Below are 19,080 nucleotides of genomic sequence, written 5' to 3'. Positions count from 1 at the left end.
CAGAAACAATCAGTCGATTGGTCGCTCCACACTCCAACACCTTAATAATAAAGTTCACGAATTTAAGCAACCACCAACCATCGTAGCAACGTAGACTTCTGACACAAAATCTCAAATTTCAAATATGGAACAGGTTCCTTCAAACCTTATGTAATAAAGGTAACTGTCTTATAATTGGAGACTTCAACGTAAACCACACTTTCTGGAACGGCTAAAACACAGATCCCTCTGAAACCAACCTGGACAAAGCTATAGAAGAAAACGATATCTTCATCCACAACTATCAAGGATGCTAAAAAATTAATACCTCAACATCACCCAATAGCAACCTGGATTTGTTCATGTCAACCCAAGACATATCACATATCATCAACACCACTCAACAAAAAGACTCTTTAGGATTGGAACACTACCTCATCGAGATTTTACTGCAAACCTCAAATTTTAAAAAAGTGTATTAACTCAGCAACCCCAAAAACAAACAGGAAAACATCTGAACACTGCTTACCACACAATCCAACCCTTTGGTGGGATCATGAATGCTTCAAAGCTATAAGATTAAGGGTAACTGCATTTCTTAAGTGGAAACACAGCTTCATAATGATCGATTGGATCTCCCATAAAAAATAGGTAGCAATCACGAAGAAGTTACTTAAATCCAAAAAGAGACAATCATTTGAAAATTTCACCTCCATACTAAATCTATACACCAGTATTGGTTACACCTGGCAAAAAATCAAGACATTCTAGTCAAGATGGACAAATACCAATAGCACACCTCATAAAGACTCAGATAGACCAGAGGTATTTCAAAGTGCAATAGAAAAACTCTGCCCTCCTCGGGTACCAGAACAAACAAAAATCTCAAAGGAGATTTACAATGATACCTTTTTAGACAGCAACTTCAATCTCTTAGAGCTAAGTTATGCAATAGATGATCTAACGCAAAAGATAATGTCTGTAAAAATCAGATTACTTATAGTAACTGACATTCTAAACCCTATCTATATTAACAACTATCTACCAAACAACTGGAAAACATTTCAAATAATTTTACTACCCAAATCCAATAGCAAAGATCTCAGACTGATCACCTTGATATCATGCCTCTGCAAACTATTAGAGAGAATGTTAAATAGGCTGCATTGGTGATACGAACATCACTACAAACTAAATAAGGTACAGACTGGCTTCATAAAAGGCAGATACTGCCAGGATAACTTAGGCATAATCATCTCTCAAGCCAGAAAGGCTATAATCAACCACTAACATGAGAATTATGCAAAATCCTCCTGCACAAACTCTCTTCACTCTGCATCTCCACCAAAATTCTCAATTTTATCAAACACCTCACTATCCTCAGGCAGCTGCAGTTCAAAATTATATATAGAATAAAATGTATAAAAACGAACAATGCTCTCTCCAGATTCATGTTCATATCGGTGCCTTTATACAGAGGGCTGGAGAGAAATGAGACATTTGACACGCTAGCCAAGAAAGTAACCACCACACCACCTCACCCCTATTGGAAAATTCTGCCTCAAGACCAGAACGAATACTTTTCCAAAAACCAATGGAATACTTGTTTTCACAGCTGGCTGCAAGAAACAAGTGTCAAACATCCAAACCCTACCAGCATCATCAAATATTCCCAACATTACTTCTAAAGAACCACCAAACCTTGGTTTCATAATCTCCCGCTATCAAGGCTCTTCACTTAATGGATCTCCAGAGCACGATCGAGTCATTTCAACCTAAATAAATCACTACACAAAATCAGAGTTGTAAACAATCCTGCGTGCAATTGTGGATACCCTAAACACAATCTCAACACGTCGTCTGGCAATGCCCTCTTACGGTGTCATATGGAACTACTCCCATTCACAAACTACACTGTTTCGGTTGGCAATTTACCCATGCGTATTGAGTGCCTCCTATCCAAGCCACGTATAAAAGAACACACCATAATCACTAGATTCCTACGTGAAAACAATATCTTCATATAACATCTAGACAATCCACAATCATCCTAACTCTACGAAACCCGTCATTAGTACGTACCCCGTAGAATATTACAAGTTACCACATAGCGGTTAGACATAAGTAGCGCATAACCTAATCTGTATTACACTATTACGTTACCAATTTGCTATACCCACCAGATATATTCATGAGCAGTATGCTCAGTACTTTTTTAAATAAATACAATACAATACATAATTATTACTGTAATATGCATTATATGGTATGTACAGAACAGCGAGAATTATTTATTGTATTAGAAAGATTACATACTATACTGAAATGAAAAAAGAAATTTTCTACGGCGGATGATCGATGTTTTCTTTTTTAAGCTTAAAGCTAACTTAAAAGAGACTTAGTTTTATCTTAAACTATATACAAAGACGCTGTATATGTCGAAGAATTATCGATCTAAGAGAAAAAAATGACTGAATCAAGAAAGAAGTCCTTGATTCGAAAATGAAAGAAATCGGAGAAGAGTCTCTGATTAAAAAGGAGATAAATGAAGCTAAATAATAACTACTGGGCATACTGTAACATGCATCATATAATTTCACAGCTGATTCGCCTAGCATGATCCTCGATAGGAACTACTCTATCGACGACAATGCTAGTTTCCAGGTCTCACCACGTGGAGGTTGCTGCGAACGAGACCCAGGGAGGTGGATGGAAACTGAATTCCATCGACCTCTCTCTCTAATTCAAAATCTTATTATTATCGCACTTAGAACTATCGGATTAAATATTAATCCCTTAGCGGCTGTCTTCTTTCTTGAGTCTATACTGAAATCAATAAAGGAAAATGTCCCACGGCGGACGGTCGACGTCTTCTTTCGCAAACTTAATTCTAAATTAATGTAGTCCTAACTTTTATTTTATAATAAATAGCTTATACTAACATGTGCCGCAGTTACAGAACAGGAAGCAAAGAGGTTGAATTATGAAGTCCTTGATTTGAAAATGAGACAAATCAGGGAAGAAGTCTAATGAAACAACTTTTGAGAATGTTGTCTTCGATAAACCATGTAAGCTAAAACTGAAACTTTCGTTAAAATCGATGGTATTCTAAAAGCGGTATTAATCGATTGAAAATGTTTTCCTGATGAAAATAAGTCTAAACGCGCCATATATCGAATAATAACATAAATTACAGATTAGTAATGAAAAACTTTATGAAAAATAATATTTACAACTTTTATGGAATAATATTTCGGATCTTACCAGATATAAAAATAAATTGTCTAATAAACTAATTTTCCGTAGATCATATAATAATATTACATACATTTTCAGTAAGGATTCAATATTCATATTGAATTATAATTTGGAATTGAGTAAGTCTTTATACCTAATAAAAAAAATTGTATTTTAACTCAATATTATATTCAAGATTAAATATTTTAATCACGCAAAAATAATTTTGTAGAATATTGGGATATCGATTTAAATGTTAAATAATTAAAATAACAAAAGATTATTAAAGTATAATGTTTTTAGTCATCTATAAAACTAAGTAAATACTTACATATTTTAAGTCTGTGTACGATCTGACATATTTCACAAATTGAGCGTTCTATACGGATAGAGTTCGCTGATATAATAGAATATTTTTGACAGGGTCAGTATTTCAAAACTGTAAAACCATATGAAATATAATAAAAGGTTTCTATTTTACATATAAGTAAATATAAATTTTAGTGTGTACTAAAGACGAACCCCAGAACCCCAGACTAAACCTATACGATCACCATCGACGAGACACCTATCGGTGGCATCACTTTCATTTAAACTTATCTTTATTTTACTTTTTTATTTTTTCATTCATATTTGAAGAAATTTTTGAAAGCATTTTAAAGTCGAAAGTTTGTTTTAGTTATTTTTATAAAAAATTTTATTTCACAGATGTAAAATTATATTGTTTCAACGCAATTTTTACATGTAAGTTAAATAAATCCTTAATTTATTCTTACACTGAGTCTTATTATCACCAAGGAAAAAGCCATCAAAATTCATTGAGTATCAAGATTGTTTTTATAAAAATAAGAATTGTTAATGTATATTAAGGAAAAAAATAATAAATAATTAAGAATAAAATTAATTTTCATTAACATTAAATATTCCATACACTTTACATTAAAAGAATCAATTAAATCTTTACCATTGTTAGTGATTGCAATAAAAATTGAATGGTTCTTTATCTTGTTTAAAGCTATATGATAAAATTACATAACATCTGTAAGTACCTTCAATACATCTATTAGTTTTTTTTAACAAATACACGCATGAAAATAAAAAAGTAAATACTGACTTTAAAAAACATTTCCTTGCTGTAAATCAGAAAAGTAGGAAAAGAAGTTGTCTGGTACAATACAAGTTATAATTTTTGAATTACTGGAGGTTGTCTTATTCAAATGCATGCATTGGTAGGAATAATAAAAAGATCGGGATATGCACTTAAAAACTTTATTTTATTTTGGTTTGCTTCGTAATTGGGAAAATATATATAATGTTGCGTTTACCTGTAGGAACTTTGGACTACAGATTATATCTGGGACAATTGTCGTTTGGGTAACATACTAATTTAAAAAAAATGAGGAAGTGAACTTAAATCGTGTCAATACGTTACCAACGAACAAGTGAAAGAGATGAAGGGAAAAAGAAATAGCTTAAATCTACGCTAAGGCTAACGTTTCATTAATTCTAGATTTATACGTTGGTAACAAATATGGTATAAAATATGGTATTAGGTACGTATTTTACGTGCCTCTCTTGAATGAACGACAAAAATACATGAAGGTTGAGTGCTTGTGTGTATCTCGCACTGTGATCGTCGAATATGACGTCTTTTATCATAATGTGTACAGGTTTTGCTTAGAAAAAAAATAAAATAAAGAAACGAAACAAAGTGACGGTATTATAAAGACACTCAAGTAATCTATATCATAGATTATTTTCAGAATACACGGTTGACCATGAAATGAATCTTACGCATGGCACACAATTATTAATCAATTTTCATTTTTGTTTAAAATCTGATACTGAACAACCCTGCTAACATGTATAAAATTCTGTACAGCATTGCGAGATAATAGCTTTCTTCCTTCTTTACTTCTCTCGGAAATAGTTGATAATTTTCAACTAGCGTACGTTGTACACGATACATTAGTTAAAATGTAAAACAAAAAGTATCCGATACATGAAATTCTTGCGTATGCTTATATCCGACGCGAATTATAATTAAGAATTTCTTGAACAATTTATCCTTTGGAAGATACACATTAAATGCTTAATTTTAGCAGGGTTAATACTCTATTGATCTTGTTAAAGACTCCCGGTCGTTTGATACTGATATCGAATAAAAGCAACGTGCGGTGATTACAGTGAAGCAACGACCGTTTCAACTCGAACTCCGATCTTTTCCTCGTTGTACCGCTTGAAGTTCGACGCATTTTCTTCCGTTACTTATTGATCCAGTTTTATGAAATAAAACTTATTTCTTTACATGTTAAACACATCTGAGGATCCTTAAAAATATACACTGCTCTCTTAGCTTCATTCCTTTTGTTCTATCGTACTCAATACACGTTATATTCTTGGCCATTCTGTTTTGACTAGATTTATTCTCAGTTGGATAGGTATTTCACTCGATATCGCGAGTACGACGTTTTAGATCGATATATAGATCTTCTTTAGCCAGAACACACTTCTGAGTGTTCATCCCATGCAGCAACCTGAAACAAATGATTCAATTAATAATATTCAAAAAATCGGTGTAAATCAATTGTTTTGCAGGACAGATTAACGGAAATTGAAAAACCAAAAATCACTTAACAAAAATATACAATTTAGTAAATATAATTAATTTTTTATTACAATTTTTACCTGGCATTCACGACTGCAGTACCACTGATTTCCGCAGCCAGCGCAAACAAACTGTGCTGCACGTTCATGACACCCTTGGCATCGCGGAGGACTATCTCTGTCCTCTCTAGCATCCCTTCCACCCGAAGAGATGCGCGTTTCTCTGTCTTCAATTACTGCTGACTCTTCTTCTACATCATCCTAAAAATGAAAAGACAAACATATAAGCACGAAAATTATTATTTCATTTTATACGTGCTCGCTACTTTATGATAAAATTATTTTTCTATAGACTAAGTTATCTACATTTTTATCAATTATTAATATTATTTCCATGTTCAATTTTAGTTAAAAAGAAATAAACGATGAAGATAATATGAAGAAATATTTGCTGCGCAATGTTTGTCCCGTTAATTGATTATTCATAAAATTTCTTTCAAATATCTTTTTCTTACATCACATTTCTCAAACAAAAAAATAAACTAATAATTTAAAAGATATTTTCAATAAATTTATGTCATATGAGAAATTCTTTGATGTGCGAGATGTTTTCTAACATATAAGTCCGCGTTTCTTCAAGATAAAAACAATAGCGAATATGTTAAATTTATTAGCAAATTGTAACATTTCTCTTACCACGTGGATTAAATTATTTGAGTGTGATTGTACCGGGGTATTAACGACAGGTGTTATGGTTATTTCAGTTCGAGCCTGGAAATAAAAATAATAAAAGTTGATGATGCCGAAACTTTCTCCAATTTATAATATAAATAATCTATGTTTTATGGAATTGCAACGCACCTTGGAAGAAGACAGAAGGTCGCTGATAGAAACCGGATTAGAACCTTGATATGCCTGCAAAAGGTGCTGGGTTGCCGCACTTTGCTGTGGCATGGACGCGGCTGTTGATGCATTCCTTTCTCTTTCAGGTGCGGTGAGTAATCTAGCTAAAGTAGGTGAAAAAGTTGTAGGTCTTGGAGATTGTGATTTTGTGAGAATTCCATGGAGCAAGGAACAGCTCTGTTGAGGCGGTGTGTTTTGAGGTGCTGGAGACGGCGCCACGGGGTGAAGCGTTACATCTGGATAATTTTGAGGTGTTTTCACAGGTTCACCTGTGAATCATTTAAAATATTCAAAATCAAAATAATATCATTAAAAGTAAAATTTAGTTTATGTTCATCATCTACAATTTCAATTAGATTTGAGAGTTATTTACTCATTCATTCTTTATAAATTCTACTTTGCCATTTACTTATGATTTTGTACAAGAAAGGAAGGATGACGTTCGAAATATATTTTAACAATAATGTTTATGTACCTTGTTGTTGGCTCAATTTAGCGAATTGTACAAGAACATCCTTAAAGCTCATGGAATTGTTAGGGTCCGACATGTTTGGATTGCTTTTGCAAGAGTCCGTACTAGATGGCCTTGAGTCAACATTGTGTCCCGTTTCTACCATAGCCCCACCTGCGCCGAGGCCAACGTTCACCGAATTTCTCATTCTGCGACCCCTGTTGTAACATAAATACATATATTGTTCTAAAATATCTTTTATACAATAACATGAACGTTCATTTACGAATTGCAAACGCTATGTACTTGAATCAAACATACTATGGATTAACAGTGAATACGAAAAACAAATACTGACAAATGCGTAAGGAAATGGGATACTATTAAAATAAACAGTCAAACTCAATTTAATGAAAAAACAAATAAAAAGTTAAGAGAGTATTTTATGAAACGATGATAGAACCAAATCGTGTGTTTATTCGGTTGCAAACACAAGAGTGATTGCTCCTAAGGTTGAAAACGTATCAAATAAAACTCATGCCCCTCCTTAATTAATCAATTACGAATAATTAACAATCATTTAAAGAATGTACCTTCGTGGTACTATCTCAGGATGCCTCAGCCTGTAATCAGCGATGATAGATCTAACATCAACGATAGATCCTTGACGGCCCTCACCGATCTGCCTGTTTTCTGGGCTGAGCGCCTCAGCCTGTTTCCGACCATTTTCTCCACCTTGTTTCGGGGGCGTCGATTGTCGCTGGGACGCTTGTTTCCCGGTTTTCTCTTTTTTGAAAGCCGGCGAATCCCGAGAGCTTTCCTCGGGCAAATCCTCTTTCGAGCCGAAGTTCAGCTTTTCTTTGGATACGGGTGTCGTATTCCCGCTGCTCTCCCATTCCGGGCCGAGCGATAAGCTGGCTGGGGGTAACGTGTCCGCTAACTGTCCGTTGCCCTCCATAAATCCCATCACTTGCCGCCTTCTTTCGATTCTCAGGTACGCCTCCTCCTTCAGTTTCCTCATGCTCAGAATTTCGTTCCATTCCATTTCTTTGGCACGTGCTAACTCGTCCAAGGCCTATGCGGAACAAAAAAGAAAAGGTATTTTAATTGTATTTCAAACAGATAGACAAGCAGCCCAGATATTTGCACCGAACCATACAACAGCAAATAACTGTTTATTACTTGCTGGTACTGAGCCGTTAAACATTAGAGTGGTCTAAGTGTAAGTCACGAAATTTGTTGTTCGTGATGATATCCGAATCAAAATTTCCGCATAGGAATATACCTCTTGATAAAATTTGAAAATATCTGTTTTATCTGTTTGACATGTAGATGTTTTTGATTTTGAATTTCCAATTGAGGCCTTTTTAAAAGAAATGTTTTAACTATAAATTAATGTGATTTGACAGGATCCATGTGGAGTAAAATCATTATATGTTTCAAGAAATCAATTATGGGATAAATACTTGACACCTAAGCATGTTGTACCCTTTAAAAAATCACAATAAGTAAATGATAATAATTTAATCATTTGATGAAGTGTAGACTTATATGAAAACGAATTTTATGCATTTATGACGAATATGACTCCATAGAATATAAAACAAAAAAATGTTAGTAAGAATTTAAAAATACCATTATTTGATTTTTAACTTATTATTATTCTTAATACTTCTCAATCGACCGATGCTTAAATGAGAGAATTTTCGTTGCAATATTTTGCAAGATTGCAAAAAGAAAAGACGAACTATGAATTTTGCTATAACTTTCGTGTTTATCAGTATTTTTTAATGATATTTAATATGATTATTATCGTTCCACGATACTTACTACTGTCTAATAAATAAATTTATAAAGAAACCGATAATTGTTATGATTAATAACTTATAAATGACTGCAATCCACAACCAAGCCTAAACGAGTATTAACATTTACGCAACCGTCTAAAAAAACTATAACTATAATCTTTCTTATTAACTTTAATTGAACTCACTCAACAAATTTGATTAAAAGTTGTATTTCAAAAAAGCAAGCACGGTATTCATTGAATTGTAAGTACTCCCAGTTCAAGACTTACTAAATAACAGAAGAAAAAAAGAAACATAATAATTTGAAATGCGTTACTAAAGGAAAAGTGGGAGATCTCCCCATTTGGTTGGCTAATAAAGGAACCTTTTCAACCAGCACACGCCGATTTTGATAAAACTTATGTAAGACATAGTTCTCAAGAAAATATTTGATACGTATTTTTATTATCGGTCAACATTTACTTTGTACGAGTGAAAACACTCCTCAAAGTTAAGGATTGAAAGTATATTTTTTACAATACCACTGAAACTAGAGGTGTAGAAAAGAAATCTAAATTGTTAATTTCTTTTCTACACCCTCTAGTTGTAGAAGTATTGTAAAAAATATACTTTCAACCCTCAACTTTGACGAGCGTTTTAGCCTGTTCAAAGTGGATGTTGTCCAATAAAAAAAATACGTTTCAAATATTTTCTGAAGTACTATATCTCACATAAGTTTCATTAAAATCGGCGTGTGCTGGTTGATAAGGTTTCCATGTAAGTATTAATATCCGCCAAGCCATTTACGTAGATTTTTTAACACATTCCGTGCCACTGGAAATTTCGGTTGTATCTGGTTTACAAAGTGTACTAATTTTTTTTTAAATAAAATATTAAGTTACGTTCAAGTTTTTGGCGATTCTTATATATTTTGATATTATTTCTTTATATTTTCGCCGCTTCGCGACGTGTATCGCTATTCTTTGCCACATCTCTCACAATAAATGTTTCTGTACAAAAATTACGCGTGTACCACAAATGATACACGTGGTACGGAACGTGTTAAACAGGTATTTTCATGCGACCAGCCGAGTAAGTGTTAAAAGAAGAAATTGCTTTCTACTCAGCCTTCGTTTCTTCGTACCACTTCAGAAAATTCACGTAAAAATTCGTCTAGCAGTGAACGTCGTAGCACTCATATGTAAGTCTCACTCGACATTACACAGCAAGGGGTCAAGGGCCATCAACTTAAAATCCCTATTTACCTGTACTTCGGCGCGAAGTTGATCAGCCCTCGCAGCAAGCTCTTCCGCGGTAACTTTCTCACAGCCGACCAGGGACGATATATACTGTTCCCTTTGCTCGAGGCAGAACTTCTTAGGAGCTGGGTTGCCGTTTGAGGACAACTGTCCATCGGTGGACTTCCGTTTTCTGCCGCTTCCTTCTGTTTCGGATTTCGCGCATCGGGACGCGATCGGCTTCTGTTGTGCCCCGTCCACCGCCGACAGGGTCGTCTTGGTCGTCGTCTCCGACTCCGAATCACAGAGAGGTTCCTTTTTTATAGAGGTCGAGCGGAGGCACTCGACGGTCGCTGGCACTGCCGCTGTTTCTTCCGGCAGGGCGGCGCCATTTTGCTGGCTCTGAGGAACTTTCGGCGAGGCCCTCAACGAGTCGTCCTCCCTGGTCTTCTCGGCCGAGTCCACCTTCTTCCCGTTCCCGGCAGCACCTTCCATCGCGTGCATCTTGTTCAAACTGCAAGCAAACAACAAATATTTCTGCCGTGAGTAAGCGCTTCCTGTGCCCTTCGGGTTAGCTGCCATGCCGCCGGCCTTGATCTACTCTCTTGAGCGACTCCATATTGCAAAATGTCAACGGTACTAACGAGAAAAAGTAACCGACAATTATGATTAAAAGTTGCTTAGAGTGAGCCTACGGCGGGTGGTACGTCATTGATAACGCGGGGGATACTTTCGCGTTTTTGCGCGATTCTGCCGACGCAGCTAATTAAGCTCTCGGGTCGCTTAACGAGGCTTGTTTTATTGTTTCGATCGCGATCAGTAGTTTGTGAGTTCTTGTGTACCATTTGACAATATATTTCTCTAAATTGTACTTCGATGTTAGCGGAATATTTATAATCAATGTAATTGCTATTGGTTTGTGTTTCCGTGTTGCAGGAAACGAATGGTCCAATAATGGAACTAATCACAATGGAATGATAAGACGAATAAACAGTGTACATGTTTATATATTAATCCACATTTGTAAGATGTAATTAGTTTAAGTATTCAACTAACATCAAAGTTATATGGTATTACTTAGTGATTTAGTTTATCCGTATTTCACAATTTTAATGTTATGATTTTTATAAAAGAAGATAGGAAGCCTAGAAGTAATCGAAGACACGATTATAGGAGGCAGAGCTTTTGGTTGCCGTCAGAGATAAACAGATAAAGTTTTATCTTCAAATTGATGAATGATTTGACTAGCTGCAATATACCAGGTTGGAAGCTTCTGCCATACAGGAAGCTTTTTTGGCTAAGAAACTTACAAAAAAGCGTCCAATCATCGAACACTGAAATCTTGTGTCACGCAAGTGTCTATTCTATAGAAACTGCTCAACAAGTGTCATTTTTTAAACGTATAGATATAAAGATATGAATATTATATAAATAATTTGTCTCGAAACTTTTTAAATAGAATGGTAAATAAAGCAATGGTTCATAATCAGTGTTTTGAAAAGCTATTACGAGTATTACGAATATAATATCATTTTTTAGACATTTCCTGTTTTTACTGTCACATAATTAAGTATACACATGCATATTTTTATAATTATCTTTATCACTTTCACCATTTTGATATTCTGCAAATTTTCTTTATAAGTCAATGTGGTTTCCTATTACTTCAAGAAAGTAAAGGACTACTGGAGTAGAGAGAGGCAAGATCTAACTGGAGGAGAGGGCAAACGAGAAACAGTCATCGAGTCTTTCACCCTCCTACGTCTTCAACTTTATCTGCATATGGCCTGACAACGAAGTGTCGGCGACACGTTGGCAACAATGTAATGCGTTTCTATAGTCACATACTCGGGGCTGGTAATGTGATTATAGAGAGTAATAGACGTGATTTCATTGGCAATTTGTTTCTATCTTCCCAATGATGACGAGAAGGAGGCGTATTGATCAATGAAGATCTATATGCCTTGTGGATCTTCATGTCTCTTCATATTTTGACAGAGTAATTTGTGGAAACTCTAATTATCGAAAACTTACTTTCTTTAAGAAGAGTTTAATTGATTGGAAAGTAACATGAAAAGTTTATGTACAATTTTTGTGGTATTTATATTATACAAAATACAAATACTTGTGAACGAAAGGAATGACTTAAATGACGATGACCGAAAGATATTATTGTGTTTCATTTATTTTCCAGCTTCCTACTGACATTTGAATATGGCAAAATCACTGAACACAGTGCATGATGTAAATTGTGAATAATATTAACCTCATCGCTTAAGAACAAAAAGATTTATCATTTTTTACTCAGGATGAAATTTTTATTGTAACAATACCTTTAAGAACAGATTAAATTTATGTTAAATTTAGTAATATTTTAATTAGCACTTTTAGAATTGTATTCAATTTTTAAATATACCACGTTTTATACATTTTTATACGTGATTCATAAAATTTTTCAATTTATTTTTTTTTAATTTAGAGAAGAAGGAAATTCAATTGAATAGTAAAAAATTAAGTATACTTTTAATACGGCCTATAATTGTAATATAAAGTATAAAATATTAAAATGCTATATACAAAGTACTAAGAAATATTATTCTGTCACCAACTCAGAATATAGGATTGCAAGTACTAATAAACGAATGGTTAAATTAATAAAAGGAAGACAAGAACAAAAAGATGTGCATTTCAACTTCGTTTTCAAGTTATTAAAGGTTGAAAATATTTTTGAACTATGACCGTACGCCAACAATGAAGCACATGAGGTAGGTCAGTACAAGCACGGATACTGGTGTACAGTACGACACACAACGACAGTGACCTAACTCACACGCAGCATTTAGTGGACTTTAATCGTTAATAACTCGAGAATCAGCCTGAAACTGCAATTCCATTACGCTCGATGTTCATCTTACGTTTTCGTGAAAAGTCACCCTTTAAATTCCCTTCCACCTGTTGCCGAATATCCTATATCTCAATAGTAATGGTTTATAATTCAAGTAGCAGTATTCATCACTAAATTACTCACTTATAATTAGGCATGTTAATTATACTCTCGTTTCTGTAATCGCTACAGACTGTTATTTACATATTTGAACATAATGTAGATCGTTGTATTGTACATATTTATAATATGTAGTATTCAATATAATTTATTAACACTAGAACTACCAAGTATTGAGTATGATTGATGTATGAATTTGACATTTTTGTGATATCAATAATTGTAAAATAAGGAAACTGAAATTAGTCCATTTGACTGGTACCGTAGTTCTAGTGTTAATATAATCGATGACAATTGTATAAGCCTTATGTGACAAGATTACTGAAGCCCGACAAGCATCTGAACGTTTAACGTTACAAATCCGTGAAATTGAGAGATATGATGTTGCATACCGTTTAATGGGAAATTGATTATGAAGCGTTTTCTTCTATCGATGACATTGATAGAACGATAAGTTCCTCCGACCTCGCACAGAAAATAAATATCATCGACGTGAAGGACGCTCAATAGAAACTGCCTGATATATGCCCACATTATCATTTTCATGACGTTGTGTACACAAATGTTTCTATCACAAGTTGTACGAATGGACTACATGATTAGAGACATTGCATAAAGGACTTTGAATTCGTGCAACGAAGTCATCTTCGCTTTCATACTACAAGGTAACTTCGATCTAATTACATACGTATTAACGTATTCGCGGTCGCATATAATTTCCGAAAGTTTGCGGCTAAATACCGTAAGGGTCTGCTATTCATATGTATACGAATATATAAAATATATGGTACAACTGTGTTGTCGAACTTAATTGCAGATTTTGTAATGACGTAGAATTTTGCAAGCGATATTTTTCTTAACGTTAAAACTACCGAACAGTTAAATTGACTTTTTGAAATTTCTCTGTAGAAACTCTAAGAGTGCATCTATAGAGACTTCAATTGATTTACAATTCAATTTACGCATTGTTAAATCAATTTCTTTAATAATTTCTCAGAAAAATATCTATTATCTTCTTAGTAATTTCAAAAAGAAGACATCAGGAATGGGTCACGTTGACCCATCTGATAAGTATAATGTTAACACTAGGTTTATAGAGAGCGCCAAACTGACGCATATTGAATTTTATGAACATTATTTAATAAACGCTTATGTGTATGTATGTATCCTAATAGACTATTTTGAAATACCTAATTTCCAAGATCTAAACGAACGAAAATCATAGAATAAAAATACGTAAACCTAGTGTTAAAAATGTAAAATAACGTATAACTATGTTACCGACATTCTTCTAAAAAAATTAAAAATAGCGTAGGGCTACGTTACCGGTATTCAGCTAAAGAATTCAACATTAGAACTACTGCACCCTTCAAAGTGAATGATTTCACTTTTTAAAAGTATTAAATATCCGAAATGATTTTGAAAATTGTTTCACTTGAGTACTATAATGAATATATGATGAAACTTAATATTAATCGTATTAAATACTAAGTAATTTTTAGTGTTGAAATGACGTAGGTCATTATATGTAACCGGTCTCAATATATTAACACATCTTCGTCACAGGCAAAACTTGATCTAAGTTACAAGAGTAATAATCGAAAACACTATATTGAGCAAAAACTTTTATCATCTGATAAATCACTAGATCTTCTGTAACACTAAATTTATTTAATGGAACTTTATTTGATGTACTCACCGTGAATTTAAGTGTAATTTAGTTAAATTTTTATAAGCTATTTATAAATTTTACATATGTTTATGAAATATGTTATATGTTTATAGAATAATTATTCTAAAATAATGAAATAAGATAACCATATCCAGAATTAAAATATACACTTCGACAAAAATAATTGTACCCATCCCGTTTATAATCGCCAATCTAGCAAAAGAGTGAAATTATTCGTCTCAACAATATTGTGTTAATTGATTTGAGATTAATTCTTGTCAAATAAAAATAAATTGAAAATATCAATATTACCTAATATACTTACAGATTATTACTATGTAATGAACATATATTATCCATTAAAATTTTTAAATCTCTTATTAATTTTTCCATTGTTCACTAGTGATTTTCTTATTTTGAAAATAATTAAAAGAATTATTTAATTCTGTTTATTTGACCAGAAACTTCCATGACTCTTAACAAATTTATTATAAACTTATTCATTGATTTATAAAATTATTCCTAATTTATTTAAAATTATTAATGAACACGCTTCAAAAATACATATTCTATCGTAAAAAACAATCTGTTTATACTTTTTTGGAGCTCTGGTTCACATATTGCTTATTGTTTACATTCGTCACCTTACCATGTAGTTTGAATCAGACAATTGCGAAAGGCAGACGTATAATTCTAAGTTTACGTACAAAACTCACGCAGAAAGTAAGTTGACACATATCTTTACTAGTATTCTCTTATAAAATATTTATACAATAAGTGATAATTTACAATTTACTTGTCGAATTACCTATATGGAGCAGTTTTCTGCACAGTGTGTTGTATTCGTATGTAAAATACTGTTTTTTAGTGCCGAAAATACGAAAACTCACTCCTGCAGAAAGATCAGTAATATGTAACAGAAGAATGTAAGGAGATTCTTTGAGGAAGATTGTAGTGAGGTTTAATATTTCCGCGGAAGGTGTTAGGAAGATCATAAATAGATTAGAAAAAAATGGAACTGCAGAAAGTCCGCCAAAATCTGGAAATTCACGAAAAACAACACCCAGACAAAATAGTATTACTTTACGAGAAGTTTGTAAAAACCGTTTCATTTCGACCAAACAATTAAACTCTGATTTTAATTTACCGATTCAGGAAACTCAAATTTGAAGACAACTAAAAGAAGTAAAATTGCACAGGTGAATATCGAGAAACGACCTTGCATAAATAAAACCAATGCTCGAAAACGTTTAATATCCGCAAAACAGTCTATAAACAAGCCATTGGATTTTTAGAAAAATATTATATTTAGTGATAACTCAAAATTTTAACTTCGTTTCCATGATAGAAGGAAATATGTATGGAGAAAACATGGCGAATACTTTAAACCTACCACAATAATACCTACAGTTAAACACGGTGAAGACTTGCTATATGTTTGGGGTTGTTTCCCCTCAAGCGCCGTTGGCAATTCGCATTTTATAGATGGCATATTGACAAGTTGTGGGTATATAAATATTTTATAATAAAATTTGCAAGAATCGATAATAAAAATATCTGAAAAAAGCCTTGATCTAAACTCAATCGAGTACTTGTGAAATCACTTAGATAGAATAATAATGAAACTTGCAGTAACAATAAAGCGGCATTCAAGACAGTACTATAGCAAGTTTGATCTAATATTAACCAAAATACCATAAATAAACTTATCGAAAGTATACCAAAAAGCCTTTAACAAGTTATTAAAAATAGGGGATTTACACCTTAATATTAATTATGTATTTTCTATTATTTAATTTATTGTTAATTGTATTTTCTCATTGCTGTCAACATACTCTTCGCAAACAAATAAAAAGAATAGTTTAATTTTGTCTATAATTGTTATATATCTTGTTTTAACTGTAACGTTAAATATGTTAAAAAATATATAAAGTTTACTTATCCGATTATTTCTAGATCTTTATTTAAAAAAGAAAATATCCATCTTTCAGGTATGTCAACATACTTTCCGTGGCGACTGTATCACTGATGGAGGTCGATAACGAGGATCTCACGTAGGATCCATCAAAACAGTTCACGTTGGTAAATACTCGGACACTTGTTACTGTTAACAACACAGAGCGGATTAAGCTGAAGCAAGCGACAATGTTTTGCTCGATCAAAAATCAGAGATAATAAGCTTGATCTACAATACTATCCGACAATAATGGTCTTTAAGTATATGGTTACGCGTTTTAGTAAATATGTAACAATAAAAATTTGAATAATTATATAATATTTAATTATAGTATAACGGCAATTTTGTTTTTACTGGAACACGGAATTAACCAAGATTGAATTTGTATGTGACAAATGTACAAACAAAATACAACGTTATGATCTTCCAACTCAATATGACGTAAACAAAACCATTATGCATTAATGTTCTCTTTTTTATTGGTTTTCAAACAAATTGTATAAAATTGCAAACTACACTGTGTTAGTGGATTTCAAAATAAAATTAAATTTGAGCCTGCTATAAAGTATCATGGAAAATATATGTTATTATATTAAATTGATAATATAATCTTCATTAAATAGAACTAAAAGTAATTTAAACTATGTTTCTTTGAAAAAAAAGTGAATAAACATGTGTTAGCACACAAGTTATCGGTTGGTAACTGTTGATAATATAAAAACGGAAGTGATGTCATCAATATTATTAAAATTAACTGGTAGATCTTCTTATTATCAATGCACTCTTACTACTGCTACTGCTGCTACTAATACTAATATATAACATGTTAATGCAAATGAATAAGATAAACGAGCAAATGTTAATGTACACTAACGAAATACAGTAAAATTTAATTTCATAAAGTTTTTACTGGCAACCTTATCATTTTTCTCAATAAAACGTATTTGTTAAAAATTAATAGAGAACTTTTAAAAAACTAAAAATTCAGAATGAAAAAACCAACTGCATTTATGAAACGGAATTAAAGATGAAACAACTGTAGAAGACAATTCGTTACAGAATATCTTTAAAGAAAATATTCAAGATCTTATGAAACACACAATATAAACAACAGTTTTAATTATCTTTCTTGATTAACTAATTAGCATATTTATTGTTATGCATAACAATCTTCCACAAGAAAATAATTTCACTACTATTATTCTAAAAATAACTAAGAGTCGCGCGCGGTAAAGTAGCTAAAATTGAATAATGAATGTAAATAATAATACTTCGTTATCTTATTTTCCATTTTTTTTCATAAATAATAATATTATTAATATAAACTTTAGTACATTTTCGATGTTTCAAATTTTTGTGTAACCCGTTACATCCTTATGTTAATCAATTATGTTTACATTCGAAGTACTTAATAGTTCAGAAATGTGTAACATAAAATGATTAAAAATTAGACAAAAAAGAATACTATGCAACTTGCATTAAATCAAATATTATTCAATGATGTCACGAATTTCAACTTAAATTCAATGAAATTTACAAAATATTAATTATTATATCAATTGACTAAGCTCTATTAAAGCAGAGTTATAGTTATAATTTAGGCAATAAATATTTTTATTAAATTGTTCAACGATACGTTGTGTAAGATCTTCTCCATCAGTAAATAAACATGTTTCGATTCTTATTTGAGGACGACTTTCATAGTAGAATAGAAAATTGTAAACAAATATCTTCATTTTTTAAATGACAAAAGATTAGTACATAATTCCTTTCTTTTACAGTATTTAAAAGTCAAATGTATGATAATAATTTGTTATGATGATGATAGAATATTTCTAGTTATGATTTAACACTACACGTACGGGCACTCTATACGCACCAATTCCTAGCGTAACCAGTTAAACAACTGGTCATAAAATAAAGGTAAACAAATTAAACGATACATTTTTCTTAGTGAAAACAAGTAGAAGGAAAGGCAGGAATGATAAAACTGATTAATCAGACAATATAAGAACTGATATGAAGATAAATTGGCCAAAGAAAATGCTGAATTTTTAAAGAAAATTGAAAACCGGTCATTTGACCGGTCGCGATACGTTTAGTGTTAAATCGATTGCAAATAAAAGCAAGGGTACTCCGGCGATGAGGATGACCCGGGGTGGTCCTTGCAACACGTGCGCTCCCGTTCAACGTTTACCCTCAGCAAGAGGTACTCTTAGCACACGCACTAGAATAGAAGGTGACC

At 32.5% G+C, this 19,080-nt stretch overlaps 1 protein-coding gene and 1 long non-coding RNA gene across 6 annotated transcripts in view; one reads left to right on the top strand and one right to left on the bottom strand.

The window, feature by feature from the left end:
- Positions 1-4,471: 4,471 nt before the first annotated feature.
- The window catches only part of LOC116435183 (uncharacterized), a 48,443-nt gene continuing 33,834 nt past the window's right edge, over positions 4,472-19,080 (bottom strand). For all 4 annotated transcript variants that reach the window (XM_031994492.2, XM_076371862.1, XM_076371861.1 and 1 more), the window contains 7 exons: positions 10,230-10,716; positions 7,771-8,252; positions 7,202-7,395; positions 6,685-6,995; positions 6,520-6,594; positions 5,905-6,084; positions 4,472-5,753 (listed from right to left, as the gene is read on the bottom strand). In XM_031994492.2, coding sequence (XP_031850352.1) covers positions 5,712-5,753; positions 5,905-6,084; positions 6,520-6,594; positions 6,685-6,995; positions 7,202-7,395; positions 7,771-8,252; positions 10,230-10,716 — 1,771 coding nt within the window. In that variant the 3' untranslated portion in view covers positions 4,472-5,711. The remainder of the gene's footprint in view (positions 5,754-5,904; positions 6,085-6,519; positions 6,595-6,684; positions 6,996-7,201; positions 7,396-7,770; positions 8,253-10,229; positions 10,717-19,080) is intronic.
- On the top strand, positions 15,530-17,992 carry LOC116435184 (uncharacterized). 2 transcript variants are annotated; one of them, XR_004236708.2, is made up of 4 exons: positions 15,530-15,601; positions 15,747-16,077; positions 16,870-17,087; positions 17,167-17,992. It is a non-coding gene; the product is annotated as an uncharacterized LOC116435184 (long non-coding RNA). The 2 variants fall into 2 exon arrangements; XR_004236707.2 differs by having other exon boundaries at positions 16,870-17,992.

The sequence above is a fragment of the Nomia melanderi genome, chromosome 11, assembly GCF_051020985.1.
Source record: "Nomia melanderi isolate GNS246 chromosome 11, iyNomMela1, whole genome shotgun sequence".
NCBI lineage: Eukaryota > Metazoa > Arthropoda > Insecta > Hymenoptera > Halictidae > Nomia > Nomia melanderi.
This window is presented reverse-complemented; position numbering and strand designations above follow the sequence as displayed.